The sequence below is a fragment of the Lepidochelys kempii genome, chromosome 1 (assembly GCF_965140285.1).
Source record: "Lepidochelys kempii isolate rLepKem1 chromosome 1, rLepKem1.hap1, whole genome shotgun sequence".
NCBI lineage: Eukaryota > Metazoa > Chordata > Testudines > Cheloniidae > Lepidochelys > Lepidochelys kempii.
In genome coordinates, this window is record NC_136380.1 from 61,364,104 (window position 1) to 61,388,938 (window position 24,835).

The following is a 24,835-nucleotide window of genomic DNA, read 5'->3' on the forward strand; positions in this document are numbered from 1 at the left end:
TGCATTAAAGATGTGGAAGCTCTGGTATAACTTCGCCTGCCAGACACTCACCAAGCTGCTGTTTTGAGTCCATGTGCTTTTAAGCTTCCTGAGTCTAAGCAGAGTCCAGGCACTGCCTTTGGATCACTGGCCACATTCTGGATGTGCAGATCTTCCAGCTTACACTACCGCCTGAAAGTTCAACTGCCTACACCCTATGTTTTGTGCTAGCTCCCCCAGGTTCTCCAGTATCTTAAGCATAGCCTTTCCCAGAGTGCCAACTTTGAGGGAAATCTAGTTTACATTCACCTCTCTAGGGATACGATAGTTGAAACACACAATGCACAGGCTTTGAAAAAGTTCTCAAACTAGTCACTCTTTACTACAGACAGCACAAAACAATACAACATCTGCACATCATCCCTGCCTCAGTTTCCTCACCTCTCTTGAGCATTCTTTGGGATTTGGCTCAGTATTTGTTTCTGGAGTTTGGGATCCTTCCTCTCTCCCTGCTCTCCTGCACATGGCTTCTCCTTTGGAACATGGAATCTCTCTGATCTCTTCTCCCTCTCTTTCCTCCAGCCAGCCTCCGTTGACTTTGGCTGGTTCTACAGTCAAAGGCCCCCTTTGCTACAAAAACAAGTTCTGTTTGTTCCCCTTTCCTGCCCAAGCTTCTCCTTGTGTCTGACTCCCTCTGAGTATTTAAAGGTATTACCACCTGGTTTCTTTGGTTTCCTGTTAAGGGATTTTTCCACTCTTCAAACCTTCTTCCCTTCACACAACCTAGGCAGAATTAGTTCTCACAGCTCAGACATGGTCAGGTGCCACAGGTCTCAAAGCCAGGCCTGCAGGGCTGTTGAGCAGCAGCCTTATCTTCTGTGCCATTGAGCTAGAAGGGCAGACAACAGAACTGCTGCTAATACCTCATCACAGAAGCTACACCCACTGACTCACCATGGCCAGATGGCTAACAGCCGATTGGACACCACCGGGTACAAGACTTCCTGTCCCATTCCTTGTCTGAGCAACTAGTCATTAGGCCTGTTGATGCGCAGACCACTGACACCAGGTCCCTGCTTCCTCACCTGGTTCCTGCTATCTACCATGCCTTGTTCCTGTTGCCTGCTTCCTTGCCCTGACCCAGTTGCAGACTCTGATTTTGACCCTTGGCGTGGCTTCTGACCTCTGGTGTGATCACAACCATGTCTCTGCTGCTAGCTCCAACCACTAGGTCACACAGCTCAGGTTTTGGGATCTGCCAAGCACCATCCTTAACATACCCATTGCTCAGCCAGAGTTCAGTTGTTAAAGTTAATGATTTATTTTATCTGTTCTGTAATTTCTTCCAGACGGGTGTGTTTATGAGAGTGAGAGAGATGTCATGGACCCTGGCAGCCCATGGTAGACCTACTTCACGTTGCAGTACTCAATGATACAATATCATAAAATTAACCAAAATTTATACATTGTACACAGAGAGTTTCCCCAAATCATCTCAACAGATTTAAACCTGGAGGAGAGACAGTCATATTTCTTAATATATAGAAATTCTCTCTCAATAAAAGTTCTCAGATTTGAGAGACACTTTCAACTACGGAATTTCTTGCAGACAGTAATGCTACAACCAGAACTGTTCAGCAACAGACTGGCTCATCTTCCTAACAATGACATTATTTCTGACAGGTAAATATTGGATCATTTTATCTACTAACTCTTTATAGCACTGAGGAAGCAAACAGCACGGATGTCAAAAGCAAATCTGCAAGGAAGTTTCTGCTGAACACTTTATCTAACAACATTCTCTTGAAAGTAGTGATTTCTGTACAGAATATCATTTTGGATTACACTGGAAAGAGCTGAGATTGATGTGAAGATTAGGAGGCTGTCAGATACAGTTAAATTCTGAAAGGAAAATTAACAACTATCTTTCTCCAATAGGTATTTTATAATTGTGTGTGGTTGAATGGGCTTAGTTTCTGACAAAGAGGCTATTATCAATGCTGATTTAGTAAAATATGATTTTAACAAACATACACCATTCAGCATTGTTTACATGAAGAAAACTAATGATCCCAATGTATTAACAAAACAACCATTGCAATAATATAACCATATTATATGACATAGGAACAAATTAACACCTCAGTCCTGCAATGAGTTCCATGCAGGTGGGCCCCTGCACCTGAGGAGTTCATAGAGTTTGGGCCTAATACCTATAAAATCTTCAAAAAAAAATATATTGAATAAAACCACAAGCGTACACCATACAACAGTTTGCCTGACTAACATGCATAGCATACTCTTTTTGAGCTTTATCTTAGAAGGTGGGAGAAATTTGATATTCAAAATATGATTAGACAGTTCATATACAATTTTCCTCTTCTCTCGGACTTTCCAGAGGGTACATGGGGAATTTTGTACTCAAATTACAAAGGAATTCTAATCACATAAATCTTAAGTGTAACTAAGGTGTTCACTGATAGAGCCACAAAATATTTTATTGAAAATAATTATGTTTTAACAAGAGGAGCCTGAACACTATTCCGCTTTAATTACCTCTCTGGGGAATCATCCTGCTTTTTAAACCCAGGAGGAAGAGCAGGTCCAAAAAAGCCATCATCGTCATCTTCCCGAGCTCTTTTCTGTTTTCTACAAATACAGTGATTGAGCTTAATAATTACTCTGACATAGATGGCAATTATCTATACTTCAAAGGAAAAAAAATAAAATGATTTCCAAAAGTCTTACATTATGTACTATCTTGCTGTTACCATGGAAACACAGCATAAGACTCTGAAAATTTGGAGCAATTAAATATTTGTTAGCATAAACCTCATTCTTACACTACAGTGACATTTTAAAAAAAAATGTTATTGGTGTGCAGAAAGAGAAAATCAAATAGTAAAACACGGTAATGCTGTTTTGCATGCATAAAGTAGTTTTAACACCAGCATATTTCTTGCTACATTTTTACCATCATTCTATACATTTTGACTAGTACTTTTCCAAATCGAATTTTAGATCGAACAATCAGTAAATAAAACCCTGGGGGGAAAGTGGGGAGTATTTACAGTAACGAGCATTACATGGAAATCGTATAATGCCCTCTAAGACTCCAATCCTGCAAACACTTACAAGTTCTTAAACTTTGCACATTTGACTAGTCCCATTAAATTTGAGTATGTGCAGTTTGCTGAGATTTGCTATTAAAAAAACCCAACATTTCCACCCTTCAAATCAAAATAATCATATACCCACACTTGTTTAGAGCTTGATCACGCACAGGAATATTTACGCTGATGTCAATGGGAGTCAGACTGGTCCCTATATACAATATTATGATGACAGGCATGTTACAAATATTTAAGTTAAATAGGTAATAGCCTAAAAAGGAGATAAAAATGCGTAAGATAAACAGACAGAGTTAACATGAACACTGTATCTAGGAGCCCAAACCAGTTCCCACTGAAGTCAATAGAAAGACTCCTATTAACTTGTCAGAGAATCAGAGTTGGATCAGGCCTACTGGGAGTTGAAAATTGTTCACTAAGTCATTGGTAAGCTAATTTTCCCTGTGATCATCCATGTGATCTATAACTTTGATGTTATGACAATCTGAGCATTCTTACCATATACCTGTTCCTAAAACAGGTGCAGTATCTCCCATTAGTATGTTTATATTCATGTAGAGTCAAAGGCCACATTTTTCAAGACCTTATGCCTAAAGTTAGAAGAGGCTTAATTTTCAAAGATGCTAAGCACCTCTAGCTATTAACGTCAATGAGATTTGTGGGTGCTTAGAACTTCCGAAAATTGAGCCACTTCTATTTAAGTTCCTAAATGTGGATATAGGAGTCTAAGTTTAGGTATACAAGGTTTGAAAATTTTGGCCTTTTTCTTTTTTTAACCTCAAAATTTCATTTCTACCTCCAATACGCTTCTTAATATACATTTATATTAGGAAACACTAATTTCAAAATTGACAGTCCACTCAAAGTCTACTATAGATGCCATTGCTTATTGCTAGCAAAGATATAGTTTACCAAAATACACTTCCATGAACAGGCCCATCACAGCAACTTTAATATTAGTTTTACTAACAAGCTGCTTATTACTTTCTACAGGGCAACTTGCTGTACTTTGGAAACAGAATTCACTCAGTATTAAGTTTTCAGATTTCTAATAAAGTGCCCACCATCCACATCTTTTGTGTATACACACAAATTAAAAGTACAATCTAAAGGTTAAGTGACACGTCAACCTAGATACAAAATTAAAGTGAAATGAACAATTTAGATTGCACTGAACAAGCCAGTCACAGTCTAAGGAGACACACAGATTAGGTAGCCACTATCACCCTGGAAAGGATGAGGGGACAACGTTAGCAGCCTTTATTTTCATGTCTGCTTTTTTTAGTTGCATAATATAGCCTCTTTCTGATTCTGCATCTGGCTAATTCAGTCAACTCATTGTATGAAGTGGTCCAATTTCTGCTTATTTTACCAGTGTAAATTACATGAATGACACACAGACTGACTTGGGTACTGGATCAGTGTCCTGCTCCTCTTCAGAATCTCTATTTGCTTCTCTGAGCAGAGGAGGAGACTTGGGGCCTTCATCACGGTCATGCATTTCTGAGCTTTTTTTGTAGCCAGGAGGCAATACTGGACCTGCAACTAAACATGAAGATTTAGTGTGGATATTTTAATAAACACTTTAAATGAATATTACCACTTTTGGTATCATCAAAATGCATACTTCGCTGGATTTAACTTTATTCAAAACAGTCCTGTCTCTACATAAGAGTTAACAATGATTTAACAAAGGTCCTGACACAGCCGAGCACGTAAGAACAAGCTTTAATAATTTGCTGAATAAAGATGGATTTCTTTGTTGAATTAGGGCCTAAATGAATAATTGATATCACAGGACTGAATGGCTCTGACACTACTGGACTTTTTATAATTTCACAGTGCATTCTGAGGCATAAACTCCACAGGGCCTTTTGAAATTTAAAACACTGATTTTAAAGCAGACAAGAAGGGAAACTTATTTGTCTGGGAAGAGGTACAGTGAACTTTTACTGCAGCCAAAGAATTAGAACAAAAAAAGATCAGGTACAATGAAGTGAAATAAATGAAGGCTGAGAGAAAATGACATCTACAGTTAAAAAGCTGTGACCTTTTAAATTATGCAAAATAAACCAGATCCATCTAGAAGCTCAACTTTTAATTGGTTTCAGAGTAGCAGCTGTGTTAGTCTGTATCTGCAAAAAGAAAAGGAGTATTCGTGGCATCTTAGAGATTAACAAATTTATTTGAGCATAAGCTTTCGTGAGCTACAGCTCGCTTCATTGGATGCATGCAGTGGAAAATACAGTGGGGAGATTTTATATACACAGAGAACATGAAACAATGGGTGCTACCATACACACTGTAATGAGAGTAATCAGGTAAGGTGAAAGATTACCAGCAGGAGAAAAAAAAGAAACCACCTTTTGTAGTGATAATCATAGTGGGCCATTTCCAGCAGTTGACAAGAATGTGTGAGAAACAGTAGAGGGGAAAAATATGCCATGTTTATTCCCCCCCACACTGTTCCTCACACGTTCTTGTCAACTGCTGGAAATGGCTCACCTTGATTGTCACTACAAAAGTTTTTTTTTTCTCGTCTCCTGCTGGTAATAGCTCACCTTACCTGATCACTCTGGTTACAGTGTGTATGGTAACATCCATTGTTTCATGTTCTCTGTGTATATAAAATCTTCCCACTGTATTTTCCACTGCATGCATCCGATGAAGTGAGCTGTAGCTCACGAAAGCTTATGCTCCAATAAATTTGTTGGTCTCTTAGGTTCAACTTTTATTAGGTAAGTCTTAGACAAGGATGAGAAAGATTAAAGGGGACATTACACAACTCATCATTTCTTCACATAACTAAAACACAAAACAAGAACAACATACAATTTACAGGTTTCAGGGTAACAGCCGTGTTAGTCTGTATTCGCAAAAAGAAAAGGAGTACTTGTGGCACCTTAGAGACTGGTTAGTCTCTAAGGTGCCACAAGTACTTCTTTTCTTTATACAATTTACAAAGCAACCACTGATCTGCCTCTCATCTCAGCTTCTTGTTTGCATGGAAATGAAATGAACCAAGACAACAGATCCATGAGTCCACTTCAATACCAGATATTTCTGGTCAGAGTTGTGCATCCCCTCCACCGTCCAAAAAAATTATAAGACGTGATTATGGAAGACACGGGAAAGAGGCCAAGGATTAATAAGCAACATATTATACCGACTACTGTCAATATGTTATCCATTTTGGTTTGTTTGATCAGTGTAACTGAATGCATGGCCTATTTTTGATCAGTTATTTAAAAATATATATATTTAAGACCCTGAAAGCACCTATGCACATTCTCAACTTTACACAACTTAAATTCAGTGGCATTACACATGTATAAAGTTAAATTTATGTATAAATGTTTGCAGAATCAGAACCTAAACGAGTAAAGTATCCTACAGGTGTGACAGACAATAATAAATGGGGCTGCTAATGCTACCTATTATTAAGGTTGCCCCAAACTCCCCATTATAAGACCCTGTTTTCAGAGACTTAACACTTTACCAAATATTAACCATTTGGGCTTAAGTTTTCCATGCCTGGTGTCTGTCTCGGGCTGAAATATTTGGAAAATTTCAGCCAAAATGGTTCCGCATTTTCTAAGAACAGGGCTATGGAAAAATACATTGGCAGAATTTTTTAACATGGGCAAAACAATCTTTTCTTTTAACAGATCCTTTGAAGCAGGGAATTAAAATTGGGTGTGAATATGAACTTTGTGTCAAGTAAAAGAAACCTTACTTCTAGCATCTCTTAACTTTTGAATGCTTGATGTTGAAACCTTAATAGTGTCCTTTTAATGTAGTTGTTTAATGTAGTATGTTATATGCAAAAACAATAAGTAGGCATAAGGAAGCCAAAAGAATGGATTATTAAATATTTACTGACATACTGCCTTATGAAAATTACACATAACCAAACTGTGCATGTGAAGTAGCAATTCCATTTCATGAATGTTGACATTAATAAATGGTTGTCTTCACTCTTCTGATTTAAGGTATCAAATTAACCCTTTCTGATGGAATTACAAGATTGAAAGTGCACAATTTTGTATGTCATTTTCTCTAAAGAAGGTAGGTTACAGAGTAGCAGCTGTGTTAGTTTGTATCCATGAAAAGAAAAGGAGTACTTGTGGCACCTGAGAGACTAACAAATTTATTAGAGCTAAGCTTTCGTGAACTACAGCTCACTTCACTGGATACATATGATGAAGTGAGCTGTAGCTCACGAAAGCTTATGCTCTAATAAATTTGTTAGTCTCTCAGGTGCCGCAAGTACTCCTTTTCTTTCTAAAGAAGGTAGATGCTAAAAAAGAGGTCTAGAAATGAAAATGTCCCTGAGGAAAAGTGAAGGACAAGCTCACACATAAATTCAACTACCAAACAAGTGAAAAAAATACATATTTGAAGAGTTGTTCAGATCAGGTCAAAAGAAAAGAAACATCAAGTATTAGTCCAACAAGAGCAAGGCCCAGGAAGGAGCAGCTGGGAAGTAGTGGCAGCAGTGGCAGGTGTGGAATGCTGACATCCTTATCCCCTAGCAAGTTGCACCAGTTCCTCCCATCAAATATCCTCCCATGTACCACAGATGGACCTTTAAACTAAGAATAAAGTAATATTGTTTAAAAATGGTTAACATAATCTGCCTCCGTATAATAACCTTTTAAGACCATTTTACACATGTTAAGTAACTATTTTAAAATTCCTCTAGAGAATCATCTCATAATACTGAATGAGGTTTAGCTTAAATCCATTTATTTGTGCTGCAGACAAATGTTTTACAGAATTTGTTTCAAAGCCACTTTAGATCTTTCTCAAGGGCATTCCAACAATAATACCAGCATCTTGACTGTTTGCCCAGAGGCTTCTTCAGAACTAGCACAATGTAGATCAGCATAAGCAGCATAAGATATATAAAGCGCTGTATTTTATATTTGTCCGGTGATTTTATGCATTGCAAAACACATTGGATGTGATTTTCAGAGGGGTAATGTGGGTGCTCAAATATGGTTGTAAGAATACTCATAGACAGAATGAATTAAGTTAAATTGTTTTCAGATACATAGTTAAATTTTGTGCTAAGACATAATTTTAGCATCCTCCCCAAAATAAATGAGTTTAAAATATAGTCCTTTGATAAGACAAATGCAGCAGTAAATAGTGAAGCATGACAGAGTAACCTACTCTAGGTGAACCAAACCCAAGGTATCTGTGATCTACCACAGATGACAAAATTCAGTTAAAGGACAAGTAAATGCTATGAAACCCTTAAATAGACAAAGTGTAAGGCCAGAAAAAAAGTCTAAAAAGTCAGTAGCATTAACAATACCTCCCCGGAAGAGAGAAAATAGTAAATTATATGGCAGCTCTGTGTGTGTAAAACAGCAGTTCTCAATCTGTGGGTCAGGACCACAAAGTGGGTCACGACCCCATTTTAATGGGGTCACCAGGGCTGGCTTAGACTTGCTGGGGCCTGGGGCCAAACCTCGAGCCCCACTGCCCAGGGTTGAAGCCCAACAGCTACAGTCCTGGGCAGCGGGGCTCAAGTTACAGGCACCTGCCTGGGGTTGAAGCCTTTGGGTTTCGGCTACCCACGCCCGCCTGGGGCCCAGGTGTCGGGCTTTGTCCTCCCCCCCGCCCAAGGCACCAGGGCTCAGGCGAGCTCAGTCCCTCCCCTCCTGGGGTCATGTAGTAATTTTTGTTGTCAGAAGGGGGTCATGGTGCAACGAAGTTTGAGAAACCCCCGATGTAAAATATCCTAGAACACAACTACAAGAAAACAGAGTGGTTGTGTGTGTTTATCTTTGACAGGCTACATGAAATCACCTGAAAACCGGGGTGCAGCACCAGGCAAGTTGCCATTGTGGCCCTCAGTGTCACAAAGGAAAAAAGAAATCACTTGCATTAGAGCTCACAGAAAACCAGCGGCTGTGAAACGCGCAGCTTGCCTCGGCCTTAGCTGCGGCAGGGCAGGAGCACCCAAGAGAGAGGGGTCACTTTGCCGCACAGCCGCGGTGTTCAACCGCTTTTCCATTGGCGGACCCCGAGAACGTTTCGAAGGGAGGAGCGGACCCCGCCGGCTGGAAACCACCGCAGGAAGCGCCACCCGGCCGGCCGGCCGGCGGGCGGGCAAACAGCCCCGTGCGGGGGTTTGCTAACGGGTCCCGCGGGGCGGCTCGGCCCCGGCCCGCGCAGGCGGGAGACGGGAGGGCGCGCTGATTCGGCCAGCACCGAGCGGCGCCGGGGCTACCCACAGCCCCCGGCTGGGACCGGGCTGAACCGCTCTGAGGAGCCCCCGCCCCACGGCTGTATTCCCGGGCCGCGCCCAGGTGCCGCTTAAACCCTGGCGCTGGGGCGGCCCGGCCCCCTAACGCGTCCTCACCCTGGCTGAAGTCCTCATCCGGGTCCGCCTCGGCACAGCGGGCAAAGCCCGGGGGCAGCGCCGGCCCCATCAGCTCTCGGGCCATGGCACAACAACGCCGCCGCCGCCGCCGCCGTGGGAGGCGCATGCGTATTGCGTAGCGACCCGTGCGGCCCAGACAAACCCGCCGGCGCACAGGCGGCTGACGGTCTCCATGGCCCTTCCGGCGCTGTGCGATGACGTTCCCCGGTCGTGTGGCCGGTGGAGTTCCGCACCCTGGCTTTGGGGCGGGGTGTTTACAGTAGTGCCGGAAGTGACGTATAATGCAGTGGCCGCCTGCGTCCCCCATGTGGAGGTAGCCGCCGCTGGCAGTGGCAGCACGGGAGGCCGGAGGCGTCTGTTCGGGCCTGACATGAATCCGTTCGCCTGGTACCCGCCGCCTCCCGTGTTCAGGCCACCTGTGTTCTGCCCGCCCCCGGGGCCCCCCGCCTGGGACCCCAGCTTCTGGGCGCCGCCGCCTGGGGATTATCCGCCGCCTGCCGCATGGTACCAGCCGTCACCGGCGTACGGCGAGCGGCCGACAGCCCCGCACCCAGGTAGGGGAGACCCCCGCGGGGGCAAGAGGGAGGGGCTTCTGCACCTGGGCCGGATATTCCCCCTCTCCCTGTTCTCCCAACGACCACCCCCCTCCGAGGGGCTCCTGCCTCGTTTCCCCCATATCCATCCTTTTGCAGGGGGTTTCTCCCCAGCTGCGTCTCGGGGGTGGGGGGTGCGGAGGAGTGGTCCTGGGTGCTGCAGCCCTGCTTCTCCCGTGCGCTTTGGCTTGCGGATCTGCTTAGGTGGTTGTTGCTTTCCTCCAGTGCTGGCTACTTCTTGCTTATGACTCAAAGAAGGGCGAGGTAGTTCCCACGCTCTTTCCCAAGCTTCCCAATCCTGAAACTTAAAACCAGGTTTTTGCCTTTTATTTGCCAAAGATTTGGTGATGCTGTAATATATCTCCAGGGAGGCTGTGTCCTTTTGGGGTTTGCCATGTTGATGATGTCATTGAAAAAACAAACCAAAACATTCCTGTGTTATCTGCACTTTAAAAAAAATCTAAAATACTGATTTATTATTATTTAAAAGTGGTAGCACTGATTTTCAGGCAGTTTTTTAAAAGGATTGATAGAATAAGGGAGATCCTGAGAAGTCTCAACAATGACGTTTAGGACACCAAGGGATATAAGGTAACAAGTAGTGTAATAGTGTGATTACACAGATGAGGTAAGGAATATCAGATGGATCAAAAACTTCCATATTTCTGCTTTTCTTTAAAAGATTTTGATAAGGTTATTTCAGTTATTTAGAGTGCACTCTTTTCCCCAAATATAATATTGAAGAAAGTATTAAACAGCTACGTGTAATTTCATTTTTCTTGTAATTTTTTTTTTATTGAAGGTGGAAATTGCCATTTTACCCAAGAATGGCAAGCTGAACAAACACCTGCATTTTTTAAACATTCTCCAGGTGGAAACTTCAAGCAAAAGGTACTTATTATAGCTATTATGTGGAGTTTAGTAACTCAGTTGTACTTCTGGGATACAGTACTCTTAATCCCACCACACCGGTTAGGGTTATGTTATAACATATGTTAACCATTATGTTATAAATGAGAGCATTCCATGGTGAGACAAGTCTGCAAGTCCTGGATTCGTTCAAGGGAGGGATGCTCTAATCAACTTATTGAAATCGTACATTGTGCACATGATTCAATTGCTGAGACGTAGTAACCTTGCAACAGCCTTTATTTCTGGTGTTGAAGCCACTTTGGCATTTTGGTTATGTTGGCAGTGGTGACACTTAGTAAAAAGATGTTACTTGTAAACTGAGCACATTTGAGTTGGAAACTGCAAGATATGGAACACAATAATTTGATCTTTTTAGTCATTTTTCTGTCTAGATTATGTATCAAATGTTTTGACTATTGAAACTCCAGCTAAAATAATTTAAATATCTTCCTGAAAGCATATTCCGGCATATTGGTTTCTATTTAAAAGAAAGTGTAACTTATTTTTTTGAAGAAATGAACATAACAGTGTCACTCTTTTAACAGAACAAAAGGAAAAAAGAACCAGTTTTCTCTCATTATTGTGATACTTGTGATCGTGGCTATAAAAACCAAGAAAAATATGATGAACACGTTGCACAGCACACACAGGTTAGTTTAAATAGGCGGGAAAGTTTGTCTTATAAAACAGCTTATATTTACAATTTACAGCCATACCATTTTGGACTGTGGTTTCATAATCTAAGCAGGTGTTGGTCCTAGGCAGTGCTTGAATGGGAGATCACCAACAGAAAATCACATGCTACAGGAAGTGTTGGTAGGTGGCACTTTCTTTGGAGTCCTCTCCTTCACTGACTCCAAATAGTGCAAGGAGTCGCTGTGTTGCTACGGGTGTGCTTTTTTGATTTAAGATGTAAAATGGAGGCCCTAACTGAGTACAGAGGTTCTGCCTGTACTTATAGGCGTTGGGGTGCTGGTTATGTAGGTCTTTGATTCATAATGGTAAATGTAAAATTGGTAGTTAGTAGTTGAAATTATCCATGGTATATGAACTAGTCATACCATTTTGCGTGCATTACTGAAGTCTTTGGGGATGACGCTACTAGAGGGATTTGCCTTGTTTTGGACACTATAGGTATCTAGTACAGCATGAACCTAACAAATGTTGACAGTGTGCTTGTGCTGTTTGCATCCAATTTGAAATGCTGAAGGTCTTCTGCCCTAGAACTGGGCTGACTACAGTGTGTACAATTTAGGCAAGTCCTCTATGGTGGGGCTAAGACTAATTCTCGGATGCCGGCTGCCCCAATTCCTGCATGAAATGATGGAAGATCTTCACTGCTATAAACTGTTGAGTGCATTCTGAATCCTAAGATGTTATCCTAAATGAGTACTGGGGAGAATAGATATTTTAAAACGTAGTGAACATAATGTATTACTCTTACGCCACTTAGTAACTGAATGTCTCCTTTTTAAAATGTAATTCTTAATGCTGTAGTACTGGTACTTAGCCTTTTACATTTTCAAAACTCTGTGCGAGTAACCGAGACTATGCTGGCAGTTGTTGTTTTGTTTCACCATTCAAGAAAGTGATCTACTATGCAGTGTAGTTAAAAATAAGTGAGCTACATCTTGACTCTTTTTGTGCGTAATTTCATTCAAATAGTGTCAGAGTATTTTTCTTCTCTTTCAGTGTGCAGAAGATGGTTGCAGTTTCAGTGCACATGAGAAGTTGGTTCAAATTCACTGGAAGAATGTAGGTACCCCAAGCTGCTTCAAAAATTGAGTCCATAAAAATTGTAGAATTGATTATTAGCTTCTCCTCTGGCTGTCTTTATGCATTTTTATATTTCTTTAGAATGACAAAGTCCAGTCTCAGCCTTAAAAACTGACCCTCAGTCCCATGTTAAACATGAAAAGTATGTAAAAGACAACATAATAGAAATAACAATCACCATGTTTCATTTTTAGTCTTCTCATTTTCTATATGTTACAGCCAACTTCAGCAATGTCTGTGTTTTTTAAAGTTGCAGAGTTTCATGTAATTGCATAAAGGGAATATTCAGTCACATTTTGTAATGCTTCTGAAAACTTGTCCTCCATAGATGCATGCTCCTGGTGCTAGAAGAATACAATTAGATACTCCAGAGGAGATTGCTAAATGGAGAGAGGAAAGAAAAAGGTGAGTAAGCTTCAGAGACTGTAAGTTATAAGAGGCTTTCAATTCCAAAACTTCTCATCGCTCTCGTGCACTTTTCCCTTGGGGTTCCTAACCCTTAACTTAATTATTTCTTTAATGCTTTGGGGGGGAAAAGATTCAAACTCTCAAGTTACGCCAGCAAGAAAAATACTCAATCTTTAAGATGCATTATTTTGTCTTTAGATAACTCATACTGTTTTTACATGTCATGTTTAAAGCTCAGATTCCTGAAATGGGGAATGTATGCTGGATGAAGTTGGAAATAGTTGGGTCTGAAATAATAAAGATGTGAACATCTGAATATGGTGTACTCACCACCGCTATAGTATACTTCATTGGGTGCAGACTTGCAGAAATTGACAAGTAATTTCTGTAGACTTTAAATTTCTACCTAACATTCTTTCTAACCTATATCTCTTGATTATCATACAGCAAGCTCTGCTAATTCATAAACAGGGGTGTGCGCAGACATTTAAATTTGACCACTTTTAGAGGGCCACGTTAAACACACACAAATGAAGCGTTCGTATGCTGTCCACCCTCTCCCTCCCCTGGCAATTTCTCTGGACACCTCTGGCAGGACGCCTCTGGTGGGGATGCCCAGCAGTGAGAAGGCAGCGGCTCCCCCTGGCAGCAGCACTCTGTGTCCCTGCAGCTGTGGGGTGGAGGAAGCAGCGGGGTGGCTAGCTGCAGGCTGAACTCCTCCTCTCCCCAGCCGTGCAGCTGCTGCTGCTTCTGCCCTGCTGCTGGAGTCCCTGCATTGCTGCCTGCTTTGCAGACCACCTGTTGAGGTGACTCGGGGGTGGAGGCAACAGGGAAGGAGAAGCAGTAGCTGCAGTGGGGGAGGGAGAAGGAGTTCAGCCGGCAGCCAGCCACCCTGCTACTTCCTTCACCGGGCTACAGGGACACATGGAGATTTGTGTGTGTGTGTGTGTGTGCCAGTGGATTTGGTGTAGGATGAAAGAGGTACCGTGGAACTGGGGAGATAAGATGGGCACTGGGATTGAGTTACTGGGCTGGAAACCAGTGGGTAGGCTGGCCAGGGGGTGCAGGGAAACCCACTGCTCTGACCCTGTGCCTTCTGTTCTCCCACATGGCTCTCTAATTTCTCCTTCTGGAGACATACTAAGAATTGCCTGCACTCTGTCTTAGTAGACCTTGGCAGGTTTATTATCAGTTCAGGACTCACCCCTAGTGAATCAAAGGAGGTTTGCCAGATGGAGGAGATCTTCCCTTCTCTGTGGTAGATCTACAAGCTCTACTTGTCAGGATACTGCCTCCAAGCCTCCCTCTCTCACCATGTCTCAGTCATAACAGTAGCAAGGAGGGGACAGGGGGAGAGGGAGGCCCAGTGACAAGTTTGTCTGACAAAGGGGACTGTGTATTTGTGCTACAAAGGGAGCAATTTTTCTAGGAAAATCTATGGCCTGACAGACTTTGGCAGGTAAGATGATGTGAAGTCATGCTGGCAAGCTTTGAATTTTCTGAAAAGCTAGGGGTAAGGATGTTGGGGTGCGGGGGGGAAGCAGGAGGCAGGGACTCTTGCCAGAGACACAGGATAGCAGGGATTAGGTGCTAGGGAAGCAGGCTGGCCGCAGAGAGGAGCTAAGATGGGTAGTAGAGACAGCACTGGAGAATAGAAGTTCTTTACAAAGATGTAGAGCTCTTTTTGAAACAAAACAGTTACAGTGAAGAAGCTTGGTATTAAACTTTCCGAAATAACCTAATGTTGGGACCTGCAGCCTAATGCACTGGTGGGTGATAATTCAGATATGTCTACACAGCATTCTGGAGCAAGCAGGAGTGAGCCTTCCATCCCAGGTTGACAGACTAGCTGCATTGCTCTAGCTGTCTAAAAATAGCTGCATAGACAGCTCTCTGAAGCTCGGACCCTGAAGCCCAACCCACCCCCCAAACCCAGGTTTCAGCACCCAGCTCCAGCCCGAGTTGCAACTTCAGAGCTCTGTCTACACAGCTATTTGTAGAGTGCTAGCACAAGCCCCACTAGCCCAGGGCTAGGAGTCTTGCTCCCATGAGCTCCAAAATGCTGTGTAGACATACCCTTTAAGTTGTTGCCTCTTTGAGCGTGAGGAGGTCCAAAATAAGGTTATCTTCCTTTGTTTTTTACATAAAGTTAGAAAATTGACGTTTGTCCTCCTTAGTGAACTCATCTTGGGAACAATCAATGCAAGGTTTCCTGCTCATGTGAAGTATTTAAACCCCACGTTAAGTGGAAGAAGCAACATAACCTTATCTATGGAGCCACTATGGTGCCTCTATAAGGCTTGACTTTGTGCATTAATGACTTTTGTATGGAAATGTACAAGTGGTTTATCTTCAGTGTAGTCTTGATTATAATCCCGATATACATTTGTTGCAGGGAGTGTGAGTTAAGTGTTGCTTTGTAGCTGTCACCCAGAACACTTTGTCACATGCAGACAAAGTACATAGCAGGAAATAGATCGGGGTGGCCAACCTGTGGCTTCGGAGCCGTGTGTGGCTCTTCAGAAGTTAATATGCGGCTCCTTGTAGAGGCACCGACTCCGGGGTTGGAGCTACAGGCATCAACTTTCCAATGTGCTGGGGGGTGCTCACTGCTCAACCCCTGGCTCTGCCACAGGCCCAGCCCCCACTCTGCCCCTTCCTGTCCCCTCCCCATAGCTTGCCGTGCCCTCACTCCCGCCCCTCCCTGAGCCTCCTGCATACCACAAAACAGCTGATCAGGAGGTGCGGGGAGGAAGGGGGAGGTGCTGACTGGCCGGGCTGCGGGTGTGTGCAAGGTGCTGGGAGTGGGGTGGGGGAGCTGATGGGAGGGCTGCTGTCATATTACTATGGCTCTTTGGCAATGTACACTGGTAAATTCTAGCTCCTTCTCAGGCTCAGGTTGCCCGCCCCGCCGGGAAATACATGTTTTTGTCTTAAGAGCCCTCTTGTGGTGAAGTGCTAATAGAGTTCTGGGAAAAAAGGAAATCACCACTCCAGAGTAAAATTTTCCCACAATGATTATAGCAATTTTTAGCACAAACTGTGGAAACGTTCTGCTGCATCAACAACACTAGACCGTCAATTTTTCTATTACCAGTTCAGTTTTTTAATATTTTATTTGTCAAAATAACACAATATAATTATGCCAGTTACAATTATTTTGGTACTTTATTTCAAAATGTCTGTCAGCAAGTATATCTGTAGCAATACAGACCAAAAAAAAAAAAATTCTGGTAACGTTTTTTTTTGACAGATTCCTTACGAGGCATATTAATACAGAACTTTGTGTAATTCATTTAAATTATAATACAGAACTGTATTTCCTGCACCTGTCAGAAGCAGTGCAAAGGCTTGGGGGAGTCAGGGGTAACAGAGGAGCTGAGAGAGAGGGAAGGAGCCTAGGTGTGAACCTGGAGGGTGTTGGGTGGGAGGTTTTTGTTGGGAGGCAGGGGAGGATTGTTAATGTGTTGGGAAGCCTCCCGTCCCCTCATCCCCATGGGTTTCTGCAGCCCCAGGCTTAGCGCTGTCACCAGACATCCAGTCTGTCCCCCCACTAGCCATTCTGAATCCTAGTCTGTGACCCCCCACAGCAGCTCTGTGTGCCCTGCCCTGTCCTAACCTGGCTCAGCAGGCAGGATGCTGTGATGAACTCTTCTCCTGGGGGAATTCTGCAGCACTGCGCATAGAATTGTGTATTTTCCCCACATAAAAAACATTTTGCCTAATTGCTGCAGTTCTTTTGCTCCCCAGAGGCCACTAGTGCTAGAACAGCAGCTGGCCGTTCTGGCGCCACAGCGGCCTCTGGTGGGCAAAAGGCAGAACAGCACTGCTTGGCAAAATGTGTTTTGTGAGTGAAAATGATATTATGCGAGACAGATGAATTCTGCGCATCCACAGATGTGCAGAATTCCCCCAGGAGTAACAGTTAATGGGGAAAAAACAAGCTTAACTTTTGTCTAATAACTTTAATGACTATTAGCTGCTGTAGGTACCAAAGCTTCATCTTTATCCTAAAGCAATTCAAAAGGATTTCTTGGCTCACTTCCATGTTACCTGGAATTTGGTGTTATAGCAAACTGCCTTTCTTTTTCAGCAAAGCTTCTAGAACCTTCCCCCCCACCCCATTATTAATAAGTGTTGCAGAGTTCATTAAATAGAAATATCTTTAAATGTAACCTATGATATTTGTACCCCTTGACTAATTTTTGTGGCACTAGGATAGCTCCAAATAAAAATCTAGTATTTTAGGATAGTTGAAAATTAATAGTGGGTTTTTCACATGCAACTCCTTTCATCGCTTGGATTCAAAAGTCTCCTTTTGGGGGAATATTTGTGGGCAAATTTCCAACTTGTGCTGATGTCAGTTCTGTTTGCTTGTACAGCAAGACTCCCATTTTGTTTGTAGTTATACTTCATCTTCTGTAACGTTGTCCTTGGGAAGGTCAGATAGCAAAGCACAAGGTGTTAACACCCATGGCAAGAAGTACATTGAAACATTCATTTATGTAATGGGATTTAAGCTGTTCATACATGAAGACATGGCTACTGTTTGGCCTACATTAAAAATGCAGTTTGTTTTTTTGTTTTGTTTTGGATTTCATTACAAAATACTTTGTAGCACAGGAGATGCATTTTGTACATCAGACTAAGTACCTCTACATCAGAAATTAAAGACTGTTTAATTTTCAGTAAAAACAGGAAGTTAACTTACAAGGTTCTATCTTGCTGATGACCGAAGCATGACTAACAGAATGCCCAAGTAAATATTTAATGTTTCTAAATAATACAGTAGAATTTTACTCGTCTGAACCTTAGATTTGGTTTTGAAACTGGTCATCCTGAGAACCAACTTTAAGGTCTTCGTACATTGAAGTAGTGACTGCTGAGTTTGTCCTGTTTCGGGAGAAGACTACAGTGGTGTACTCAGTGGGTGGTGATCTCCTTAGATCTTCTGTGGTGTGTGTTTTTTTTTTTTCTTTAAGTTATAGCAGTGATATTACTTTATTGTATTCCCTCAGAATGAAGGCTTCTCCTTTCCAGCTTCTGACGTTGGAGAAGGAAGTGTAGCAGTTAGTCTTTCAGGATATAAACCATTTGAGGCAGGGACTGTCACTATGTTTGTAGAATGCTAGGCATAATGGGGCCCTTACTGGTTGCCTTATAGGTGCTATTGCAGCATTAATGTTCTTTTTTCTCTTGTGCTTTACCTTTCAAAAAACAAGTTAAAATAGATTTTTAATGAAGTAGTAATTAATAAATTCTGTGAAAGGAATATTAAGGCTCATGTTTTAGAGATTAAGCCAATCTCTTACTATTAGAGATTAGGATGAGATTTAACATGGTGGTGGGGGGTGTGGGCAGATTATCACACCTCTGCCTCCTGCTTAGTGCTTACACTTTTTTCTTTGAAGCATCTGGTGCTGGCCACTGGAGATGGCATACTGGTCTAGATAGACCTCAGGTTTGATCTTGTATGGCACTTTCTGTGTTTCTAAACAGCCCTCAGGTAAAGCCAAACACCTGTTGCATGGCCCTCAATTTGCATGGTTTAGCTGGCTGTCTAGTCACTGGAAAAGTTCTAGGTTTATGTGCGTATAAACATTCTGTACTAGACACTAACAGATGAGGGAAATAATATGAGCTGGATTGAATTAAGGGCACTGGCAAATTTATAGGTACCCTGCAAAAACTATTCGCTTTTTATAAAGTAAAACTGTATGATTTCCTTGTTGAATCTGAGTCAACTATAAAGGTGTCTACAGTTAATTCTAAGTAAACTTTTACTGGTGAAATCTTTTATACCTGAATTGTGTAAGGACTCAAATTTTTCTACTCAGTATGTGTGTGCAGATACTCTTAATGTCATATTGCAAATAAGTTACTGCAGAAACTTTGTATAAAATTGCCAGAGAAAAATACTTGGAAATGGGCTCGTTGCTGAGCTATAATGAATAGGAATAGTAACTAGGAACTTGTTCTAAAACATGTCCACTAGGTGGTGTAGTTCTGTGGTTTATTTCAGTGCTTTCATTGCCGTGTGGGCATCTTATTTATAATTAATAGGTGCAACAAAATGACTACGTGTGTGGCTTCTGATACTCTTTTTATAAAACCCTGAAAAACTGTAGCTTTTGTGAAGCAGTAATTGGGCCTCCAGTAAAGTAACAATTTAGAACTGAAGTTGTGCTGTTGAGTCACAGTAAACAGTGCATTGTAATGAAAAGGGAGCACCAGAGAGAATCTGAGCTGTTAAGCAGTTTGGGATTGTGATATTAGAAAAACAATTTTTTTCTTTCTGAAAGTTCCTGTGGTTATTCAGGAGGGATTTTTTTTAAGGTAATCATTTGGTGAGCTCATAAATAGAGAACAGTGTGTTCATTTCTATGCTAAGACTCTAAGGGCTCTTTTTAATTCCTCTTCTGTTGCTGGTTTTTTCAACTATGAATTGTTACTTTGCAAGATCAGAATATTTATTTTTTATATTCGTTGCTCCATCTTCCAAGAATGTGTGTCCTACTAAAACCTATTAGTGAGTCTGCACCTACACCAAGGATGCAAACCCACCTGTAATAGGAAAACTGATACTTTTCTCTCTTCTTAGTCTGCCTAAACAGAACTTTTTTAATCTAGGAAATGTCACTTTAACTGTGGTGGTGACTATGGACTTGCTGTTCCATTGAAAGTCCTGAGGCTGTTTGGGTAGTCTCCGGGTCTGGTAAGCACCTCCTCAGCCTCAGAAACCTAAAGTTAGGCAGGTGTGGTGAGGTGCTTTTTGGGGCCTCTGTGCTCACAGACAATGCAGGCAACCAGTAGAGGGCTCTGATGTCAACTTTATTGATAAAGCTAGTAAATCTCATTTGTGTATTTCCCTTCAGCATGTGGAAAAGTCTCTTGACTTGTTGTTTTGGCAGTTGTATGCAGGGAGAGAGGCAGGGTAAGAATAATTATTTACCATGAATATGTTTGCCTTCTTTACTATCTCAGAGTGCATTGTTCTCATCTTGCTTCCTTTATATGGTATTCCTGGGGGAATTCTGTGCCACTGCACATGTGCAGAATTCATATCCCCCTGGAGATTTCTTTGCTTCCCTGCAGAAAATACAGGGGAAACAAAGGGAATTTTTGGGGAGGAGGCCAATGCATCTAGTTTGGGGGAGGAAGCGGGGGGGCGGGGCAGAGGAAATGGGGGAAGCGTGGGGGGGAAGAAAGGGGGTGGGATGGGGCAGGGGACAGTGGGGAAAGGAAGGGGGAGAGGAAGCAGGAGCCTGGCATGCGGCGTCCCCTTGCAGCAAGTGGGGCTCCCCCATTAAGCAGGCCCATCAACCCCACCCCTTGAGCCTCACCCCGTTGCCCCTGGACCACATCTGGACCCACACACCACTGAGCCCCATCTTCCCACACCCAGATCCCCCTGCTGAGCTTCAGCCACCCGCCCGCAGAGTCCCATTGCCCGTTCACCAAGAACCCCCCCAATGAGCCCCTCTGCATCCAAATCCACCCACACTGAGTTGCCTGCACCCAGATTTCCCAACACAGAACCCTTTCACCCCACACCTGGACCTCCCCATACTAAGTCCCTCTACACTTGGATCCTGCTGGGCTGAACCTACCTGCCCACACCTTGTGCGCCTGACACAGAGGAGCAGGCCCCCGGGGTGTTTCTGGGTCCAGGCCTGGCCCTTGTGCGGAGTCAGGTGCAGCCTCCTTGCTGAATCCCTGTCCCGGAGGCGAGGGCCTCCCCACTGCCATGCTGGAGCCTTCACATTTATTTATTGACAAATAAAATTTGCAGAATTTTAGAATGCTGTGCACAGAATTTTTATTTGTTTGATTTTTCCCTCAAGAGTAATATGGGAAGTACTCCTTCATAATGAAACCTGTGCATTCCATTGGTCCATAAGGAATCAAACTATCCTTTCCCTAGCCATCTCTTCTGGGGAAAGATTATGAAGGTTATAGCAAGGCAACTCTGGAGTAATCTGAAATTCTTACATTTCCCTTTCAGTTGGTCTTCAGGCCTAGGTATAGTAGAATGTGCATTAGCTGACCATCTCCTTCTGATCTTGTTTGTTTTCACTTGCTCCACTTTTTCTCCAATCCAGTTTTGTCATGTTTCTAGCTGTTCAGGTTAGGGACTGTCTTCTACATTTTTTTGCGGTGCACACTTGGGTGCTCCATGAATGAGTATGAATGCTGACCAAAAGATTGTTTGTTTGTCTGTGGTCTTTTAGCTGAAGTAAACTCTACTGCTAGAGTGGTCTTGTTTCCTCTGTTGGTGCAACCACACCAGGAAAAAGTGTTTTCTTATCCCGTGTTTGGTAACACATGACTAGTAAAGACGAGGCAGTTAGTATTTTTAATGTGCTAACAGGTTGAGTTACGGGGAGTGTACGGCATGCCACAATTTGCTAACCTGCTAGCAGATGTTAGAATCATAGAAGATTAGGGTTGGAAGAGACCTCAGGAGATCATCTAGTCCAACCCCCTGCTCAAAGCAGGACCAACTGAATCATCCCAGCCAGGGCTTTGTCAAGCTGGGCCTTAAAAACCTATAAGGAAGGAGATTCCAACACCTCCCTAGGAACCCATTCCAGTGTGTCACCACCCTCCTAATGAAATAGTGTTTCCTAATATCCGACCTAGACCACCTCCACTGCAACTTGAGATCATTGCTCAAGATGGCTAAAAAACAAAGATTTTTTTTAACATTGATTTTATTTTAATTAAATACAGATTTATTTTAAAAAAAATCAAAGTATTTAAAATGGTCAGGGCCTAAACTAATCTATTAATTTTATTTAAATTAAATTAATTTAAATCTAAATTTAAATTAAAAAAAATACCATTAAGCAATATGTGTTTGCTGTTAAAGTTTTAAAGAAAGCCAAAGCACTGAACATATGGAAATCACTGGCTAAACAGTACCCAGAGTTCGTTAAAGGGCTAAACCAGATTTTGACAGCAGAAGTCTCTTTTGCAGGTGCAGAGAGAATATTTCTTTAGTTTATTCAACTAGTTCAATTTAATTATTAGTTCTTTCAAAGTTAAGAAAGTAATTGGGAGTTGAAAAAGTAGGGAAGCTTGTTTCTTTTTTCCAGTCTGTGAATGAAAATGATGTGTGAGAGGCTGAGATCTGCTAGTTCTGAAACCTTGAAGGACCTGGTGACTAGAAACAATAGTTCAATTCACTAACTACAGTTATTTTATTTAATAAATCAGTTAATTCTAAATGCAAAACATCTTTTCATTAACTTTTTTCTTATGAATCCAGCACACTTAAGGTAGTTTTATTTAACTAATGGAAAAACAATTTTAAAATGCTATTTTTGTGGGGGTTTTTTCTAATTGGATTTAAATTTACATTCACATACAGCTTGACACAAATTACAAGTAAAAAATTAATCTAGGAAGTAAGAAATGGATCATTCGCCATTTTCTACATAATGTAAAAGGTAAAAATTAAGAATCTGAACAAATGCCTGTAAGCTACATAATTGCTTAAAAAATGTATGTAGGTATGGTGTTTCCTCCTTATTAGTAAAAAGCACCAAATTTAGTGTAAAGGCTATACATAGTTGCAAATCAGTATGTTTTAATGCTTACCAACCAATGAGATTCAGCCCTTCTTTAGGAAAATAGGTAAAATCAATTATTTAAATCAAGGCTTCCTGCTTGCAGATTTATATAATGATTAAAATCAGTGATTTCAATTGCTTTGATTTAAATCAATCTACCAAGACCAATTCTTTCCCAAGTAATAGACAGAGTATTTTAGGCGCTTAGATACTGGAGTTTGCTTTTTGTCCACTGGTTGGGCAGAGACTGTACCTGACCTTTTAAAAGCCCTTCCTTGTTTTATGAGTCTCTCTTTGACTGGTTGATTAGTTGGGGAGGAAAATGTCCTTGTCATACTACCCTTTGAAAAAGAGGCAAAAACTGTTCTGTTTTTTGTCTAAATTTTTGGACATATGCCCTGAGAAATGTTAAGTCATAGAATCATAGAATATCAGGGTTGGAAAGGACCTCAGGAGGTCACCTAGTCCAACCCCCTGCTCAAAGCAGGACCAATCCCCAACTAAATCATCCCAGCCAGGGCTTTGTCAAGCCTTACCTTAAAAACCTCAAAGGAAGGAGATTCCACCACCTCTCTAGGTAACGCATTCCAGTGCTTCACCACCCTCCTAGTGAAAACATTTTTCCTAATATCCAATCTAAACTTCCCCCACTGCAACTTGAGACCATTACTCCTTGTTCTGTCATCTGGTACCACTGAGGACAGTCTAGATCCATCCTCTTTGGAACCCCCTTTCAGGTAGTTGAAAGCCGATATCAAATCCCCCCTCATTCTTCTCTTTTGCAGTCTATAAATCAAAAACAAGTTCAGCTTGGGAAAAGAGAAGAGATGCCTCCATAGTGCAGATACTCTCTCTGTTTAGAGGAGCGTTTCTCCCCCCCCCCCCCCCCAACCACCTTTTTCTTGACTTGATAGGACTTATTTTTAGGCATTTACGCATATACAGGAAGCAGTCTTCCTTAACTTGAGCTTCTTTACAAGATTCTTTTTAGATGAAAAATCTGAAGAACTGACCCAAATTGCGGTGTTGTCAGAGGTTTTTGAACAAATTGATAAATTAAACAGTAATAAGTCACCAGGACCTGAGTGTATTTACCCAAGAGTTCTGATGGAACTGAGATATGAAATGGCAGCACAACTAAGTGTGGTATGTGACCTATCACTTAAATTAGCCTCTGTACCAGCTGACTGATGGATACCTAAGGTAATGCCAGGTTTTTGGGTGTTTTTGTTTTGTTTTTGTTTTGCTTAAAATGCTCCATAGGCAATCCTGGCAATTACAGGCTGGTAAGCCTACCTTCAGTATGAGGCAAATTGGATGAAACTATAGGAAATAACACATTTATCAGACACACAGATGAACACAATATGTTTGTGAAGAGTCAACACAGCTTTTATAGTGGGAAATCATGCTCACCAGTTCATGAGAATTTTTTTTGAGAGTGTCAATAAACTTGTGGACAAGGGGTGATCCAATGGATATAGCGTACTTGGACTTTTTCTGAAAGTTTTTGACAAGGTTTCACACCAAAGGCTCGTAAGTAAAGTAAGGAGTCATGGGATAAGAGGGAAGGTCCTCTCGTGGATCATTAACTGGTTAAAAGATAGGAAACAAAGGGTAAGAATAAATGGTCAGTTTTCACAGTGAAGAGGGGTAAATAGCGGGGTCCCCCAAGGATCTGTACTGGACCAGTTCTGTTCAACATATTCGTAAATGATCTGGAAAAAGGGGTAAACAGTGAGGTGGCTAAGTTTGGAGACGATACAAAATTATGCAAGATAGTTAAGTCCAAAGCTGATTGGAAGGAGTTAGAGGGATTTCACAAAACTGTGTGTCAGAGCAACAAAATGGCAGATGAAATTCAGTGTTGATTGGAAAACATAATCCCAACTATACATACAAAATGATGGGGTCTAAATTAGCTGTAACACTCAAGAGAGATCTTGGAGACATTGTGGTTAGTTCTCTGAAAACATCTCATCAATGTGCAGTAGCAGTCAAAAAAGCTAACAATGTTAGGAACCATCAGGAAAGGGATAGAAAATAAGACCGAAAATATCATAA

At 41.9% G+C, this 24,835-nt stretch overlaps 3 protein-coding genes across 10 annotated transcripts in view; 2 read left to right on the forward strand and 1 right to left on the reverse strand.

The window, feature by feature from the left end:
• GPALPP1 (GPALPP motifs containing 1) overlaps positions 1-9,703 on the reverse strand; it is a 37,973-nt gene extending 28,270 nt beyond the window's left edge. The window contains exons 1-3 of one of the 8 annotated variants that reach the window (XM_073344914.2): positions 9,487-9,703; positions 4,517-4,649; positions 2,536-2,628 (exon numbers count right to left, since the gene is read on the reverse strand). In XM_073344914.2, coding sequence (XP_073201015.1) covers positions 2,536-2,628; positions 4,517-4,649; positions 9,487-9,613 — 353 coding nt within the window. In that variant the 5' untranslated portion in view covers positions 9,614-9,703. Of the gene's footprint in view, positions 1-2,535; positions 2,629-4,516; positions 4,656-9,486 lie in introns of all 8 variants that reach the window. The other 7 variants (XM_073344924.2, XM_073344905.2, XM_073344953.2 and 4 more) reach the window with 7 other exon arrangements.
• LOC144930624 (uncharacterized) overlaps positions 1-24,835 on the forward strand; it is a 459,911-nt gene that overhangs the window by 253,462 nt on the left and 181,614 nt on the right. The gene's annotated exons all lie outside the window — the stretch shown is intronic.
• Positions 9,665-24,835, forward strand: part of NUFIP1 (nuclear FMR1 interacting protein 1) — a 32,239-nt gene continuing 17,068 nt past the window's right edge. The window contains exons 1-5 of the mRNA XM_073344896.2: positions 9,665-10,061; positions 10,903-10,991; positions 11,558-11,662; positions 12,705-12,767; positions 13,117-13,193. Of these exons, the coding sequence (XP_073200997.1) occupies positions 9,680-10,061; positions 10,903-10,991; positions 11,558-11,662; positions 12,705-12,767; positions 13,117-13,193 (716 nt within the window). The 5' untranslated portion in view covers positions 9,665-9,679. The remainder of the gene's footprint in view (positions 10,062-10,902; positions 10,992-11,557; positions 11,663-12,704; positions 12,768-13,116; positions 13,194-24,835) is intronic.